Source organism: Pterocles gutturalis, unplaced genomic scaffold, assembly GCF_000699245.1.
Source record: "Pterocles gutturalis isolate BGI_N339 unplaced genomic scaffold, ASM69924v1 scaffold100, whole genome shotgun sequence".
NCBI lineage: Eukaryota > Metazoa > Chordata > Aves > Pterocliformes > Pteroclidae > Pterocles > Pterocles gutturalis.
The window spans coordinates 14,858-19,481 of record NW_010145413.1 but is presented as its reverse complement, the minus strand read 5'-3'; the positions used below and the strand labels follow the sequence as shown (position 1 = coordinate 19,481).

General features: G+C 53.8%; 1 protein-coding gene across 1 annotated transcript in view; it reads left to right on the top strand.

Annotated features, from left to right (window-relative positions):
- Positions 1-558: 558 nt before the first annotated feature.
- CBFA2T2 (core-binding factor, runt domain, alpha subunit 2; translocated to, 2) overlaps positions 559-4,624 on the top strand; it is a 15,400-nt gene continuing 11,334 nt past the window's right edge. The window contains 1 exon segment of the mRNA XM_010085350.1: positions 559-694. Within this exon segment, the coding sequence (XP_010083652.1) occupies positions 577-694 (118 nt within the window). The 5' untranslated portion in view covers positions 559-576.

Here is a 4,624-nt window from a genome sequence, read left to right as displayed (position 1 = left end):
GAGGACTGCCCCGCTGCAAGGGAGAGGAGGTGCAGAACAGGGAATTTGGGAGGCTTTTTTTTTCAAAAAGAGAACGTGCAAAACTGGTCAGAGCGCTGTTTGCCACAGCAGCTGCTTCAAGGTGTGTTTTTGCTGGCTGGGGAGCAGGGCTGGGGGTGAAACCTTGGCACCCCTCCCCAGTGCCACCCCATGCGCACGGCGAGGTGCGTGTGGGTGCACCTGGGGAGCGCCGAGGGGATCTTAAATGGGAAGGAAAGCAAAGCAAATGGACAGAAATACTTTGAGCATCTTTGGGCACAAGGGGTGAGAAGATGCAGTCAGGAGACGGGGATGGTGAATGCGGGCATCCTGAGCCTGCCTGGCAGCATCTCGGACACCTGCTGCACCCCGGGTGCCTGTCCCCTGCCTCGGGCCATGCAGAGCTGCGTGGGAGCCTTGCGTAACTTCCCCACCCACTCATTTTTCACTCTTGCAACTGTGCTTCCCGTGCTGGATGGGGAAATGCTTGTCTGCGACTGTCACTAAGCATTGCCACCTTCTCTCCGTACAGTTGCTGGTGAGAAGAGGGTGCCAGGGATGCCCGGATCGCCTGTGGAAGTGAAGATCCAGTCCAGGTCCTCTCCTCCCAACATGCCGCCGCTGCCCCCCGTGAATCCCGGCGGCCCCCGGCCTGTGTCCTTCACCCCGACTGCACGTAAGCCCCCAGTAATGCTACTTTTTCCTGGGACCAGGAGGAAGGGCTCTGCTTGTAGAAGTCACCAGGGGTGTCCCAGCCATCGGCCGGGGCTGCTGACCAGCACGGCGAGCGTTAGCAACGCGGCACGACTGTACGGAAGGGGGGACAGGGGCCTTCCTGCCGTTCTGCTAAGGATGTAGGATGTATAATGGGGTCTGTGATCCCCCCTTGCCCCCCTGCCTGCTCCTACCTTGCTCCCGGTGCTGCCTTGAGTCCTTCTCCTTGCAGGTGCAGCCTTGATTTCCACCATAAACTCCTTAAGAAATGGAAGTCTTTTATCAGTTCTGCTTCAAACAAGCCAAGAGCTGGGCTTTGCACTGTATCTTTTGGAGGAGTTAATTCCTGCTCTGCTATATCTCACTTTGCAGACAGCATTTCTGCAGCTGAGATTAGAAACTTTTCCTTTTTTTCATTTCCCAGCCTCAGAAATTCCTTGCTGTCCATCCCAATTCTCTTTTCTCCATCTGTTCTTTATAATTAAGCCGCAGTCGATCCTGGTCCTGCCCAGCTGTAGCACAGCCTCGCTCCTGCTTCTTCTAGCAGGGTGTTGCTTGGAGGTGACTCCGCGGGTGGGATGGATGTACAGCCTTTTCTCACGGCCTAGAAAGAGCACTGACTCTTTCCTTTCTTACCCAACATTTAAACCATTTAATGTCTTTAAAAAACATCATTCTGGAGCAAAGCTGCTTCACTTTGTTGGGCATGCAGTTATCTGACCCTTGCATTGACAGGTACATATTTTCCAGGCTCTCCTCACCTCTTTTCCTCCATGCTGAGCTTCTCCCTAGCTGGTTCTGCGCTGCCTTGCTGTCCACGGCGGTGTCTGGGATCTCTCACAGTTTCACGCTGGCCGTGGATTTCAGAGATTTCCAGTCCAGCCTCTTTCAGGACACACATTGATTTATCGCGTGATGCTGGCAGCAGCACTCGTCGCTGGGTTATCCCGCCAGACACATTGTCCCCGTCTTTACGTGCTGAGGGGTTCTTAATGGCTCTCCTTTTGCTGAGGCAGAAAAAGACCATTAGCCAAGTGACAGAAATTAATTTTTCCAGTGAGGTTACTTGGCACACTGCTAAGGGCCAAGGAGCCTGAATCTGCTGATTGCAAATGACTTAATTGTCTCTTTCCAAGAGAGATGAGAGATGCAACCTGTAATGAAGTTCATTCTTGCTGTTTTATTTCTCAGTTGTGCCAAAAGGTCTCGACCAGAGTCAGTGGGTGTCTGCCCTGCCTTATAAAACCCACAGTTGGGCAGGTGAGGAGGAGCACGCTGGAGGAAGGCCATAATAAATAAAAATAATAAAACCAACCGTGTTTGCAAACAAAAGGGTTGGAGAAGCAGCGAAAGCCTTTGACTATGGAGGACCTAAGGCAGAATTCAACAGACCAGCCCTAGATGATGACTTTTATGTTCCCAGGAATTTAGCATCCTCCTCTCCCCAAACCAGTAATCCCACCGCTGTGGGTACGCCACCTCACTTGCTTCAGCACTGTCTCCTCACCTGGAAGTTTTGGTCCCAGCCCGGCTCTGTGGTCTGTGGCAGAGCAGATCCCGGTGATGCGCGGGATCAGATAACTGCCAGCCACCCTGCGGTAACGCCGTTTGCAGGAGGTCAGGCAGGGTAAGCCTGAAAACACAGAGAGCAGTTACAGGGGCTGCGTCTAACGGCAGCTCCGAGCTGACACAGCTCGCTCCGCTCCCATGGCATCACCTGAGTGCGTCGGCTTCCCCAACTCCCTTCCTTGGCAGCCTCCCCCGAGGGTCCCCTGCAGCCCCCCAGCCCCTGGGTGGGTCACACAACCCCTGCTTCTCCCGGGGTGTAAATAGAGCTTGTTGATCTCCGTATCTTTCATTTGAAAGAATAAGAGGAAGCGAAATAGAGAAGGGGGAAAGCGCCTCAGTCGCAGCCAGCGGAGAGTTCGGAGCTGCGCAGTCCTCTGCTCTTTGAGAGGAGCTTCTCTGGGCGGCTTTCCCCACTAATTATAACACTTTTATTGTGAAATAAATGCTCTTTGAGTAACTGCCAAAAGCCTTGCCTTTCACATCGCTCTGTGTTTGCTGCTACTCCGCGGTAGCTAACCCTGCGAGTACACGCCGTCTCTGCGGGACGCCTCTGTGCCTGTGCAGGTTTGGGGAAGCCGCTGGACAGGAGTTTTTCAGGCTGCGTTGCTCCGTAACAAAAGACATGAGCTCGCTTTGCTCGTAACACCTCTCTGTCCTCTCAGTCCTGGCCTTTGCCTTCAGTTTATCATCTGTCTGTGTAAAGACACATCTCTGTTATGCCCCAGAAAAGCCCGTCACCCCCTGGTTAGCAGGAACCACCTTTGATGGTCTCTTCAGCCTTATCTTTCCCTTGCATCTTAACTGACTCTGGTTAATCTTGCCAGTTCCCTCCTGTGCTCACCAGGCAGGTCCAGGTGTGTGGTCCGGAGCGGTTTAACTGTCTGAGTACCTCCTGTCTTTTTCTCCGAAAAACCCTCACTGGGGTCATGAGGATTTGGTATGATCCTCGTGTAGCTGCAGCGGAAATTTTGGCTTTTTTTTTTTTTTTTGGCAAACTGCTGCTCCATCATGGCACGCGTGCCCCTGGCCTCAGTGCTTCTCTGAACGCTGTCATTTGAAATGGTTTTTATAGCTTGTGGCCTTCTCCATAAGGAATTCAGGGCTGGGCTTTTAAGGATAATCCAGTGGATCAGCTAAGACTATGTTTACGATGATGTACTTTTCACCTCTCCAGTTCTGGGCTATACTGAGCTGGGGCCCCCAGCGCACAGCTGCTCTTCAGACAGGACTCCAGATTGCACAACAGCGGCGCGGGGATGTCAACAATTTATTCTAATCCCTTGCCCAGTTCCCAAACTTCCAGCCCTTCTGTCTGTTTCGACATGCTCACTGCTTACAGGAGACCAAGTTGCAGATGGGAGCAGGTTGGAATAAAACCAGCCGTGTCTGCAAAACTCCCTCTAAGTCCCTGGGGAGGTACGGTAGGACGGGGCTGGGGGCTGTCAGCCGTCCTCGGGGCCAGCGGAGGCACCTGAGCTGCGGCATCTATCAGCGGGACCCTGGCTCTAATGAGCACTCATGGCTTATTATTGTAAGTGACGGGGCTGGGAAGGATCCTTGGATCATCTGGTGTGATTATCAGCCTGATGCAGACCAGAAACCGCCAATGGGTAATTCGTGCTGAGGGCTGTGAACTCGGAGCTGAAGCACATTTAATTCCTCGGGCTGAGTGTACAGCATGACTTGATCTGCCGCAGCATCAGCTTTCTGCAGCCCAACCCTGTGTTCTCCCAGGCTGCTCGAGTGTGGACAGAGATTCTGTTCTGCCTCTGCTGTGCCCTAGTCCCGAGGTGTTTGATGGCACTGGGTATGGAGCTCGCTGAGCGGAGGCTGGTGAAGGAGGGAAGTGCTGGGGAAGGCACTGTCTGTGGTGTAAATCACACCCAGTGATCCCGTAAGGAAAACTCCTGCGGACATGCTGGCTGGGCGAGTGGTTCTTGTGCGCTGTCGGCTGCAGAGCATCTCCGCAAGCTCCGGGGGAGGCCAAGGAGAAGGCTGGCACACTGCCAGTGACTGGCTCCATCGGTGGGTGCCCCCAGCTTGGCATGTCGACTCTGCTCTGGCCACAGTCCCTCTTCTGGTTCTTGCCCTGTTTGCTGGTGATGATTAGCCTGGAGAAGAGAAGGCTCCAGGGAGACCTTCCAGCAGCTTCCAGTGCTGAAAGGGGGCTACAGGAGAGATGGGGGGGCTCTGGATCAGGGGGTGGAGAGATAGGATGAGGGGTAACGGTTTTAAGCTGAAAGAGGGGAGATTTAGATGTTGGGAAGAAATGTTTTCCTGTGCGGGGGGTGAGGCAGTGGCCCAGGGTGCCCAGAGAAGCTGT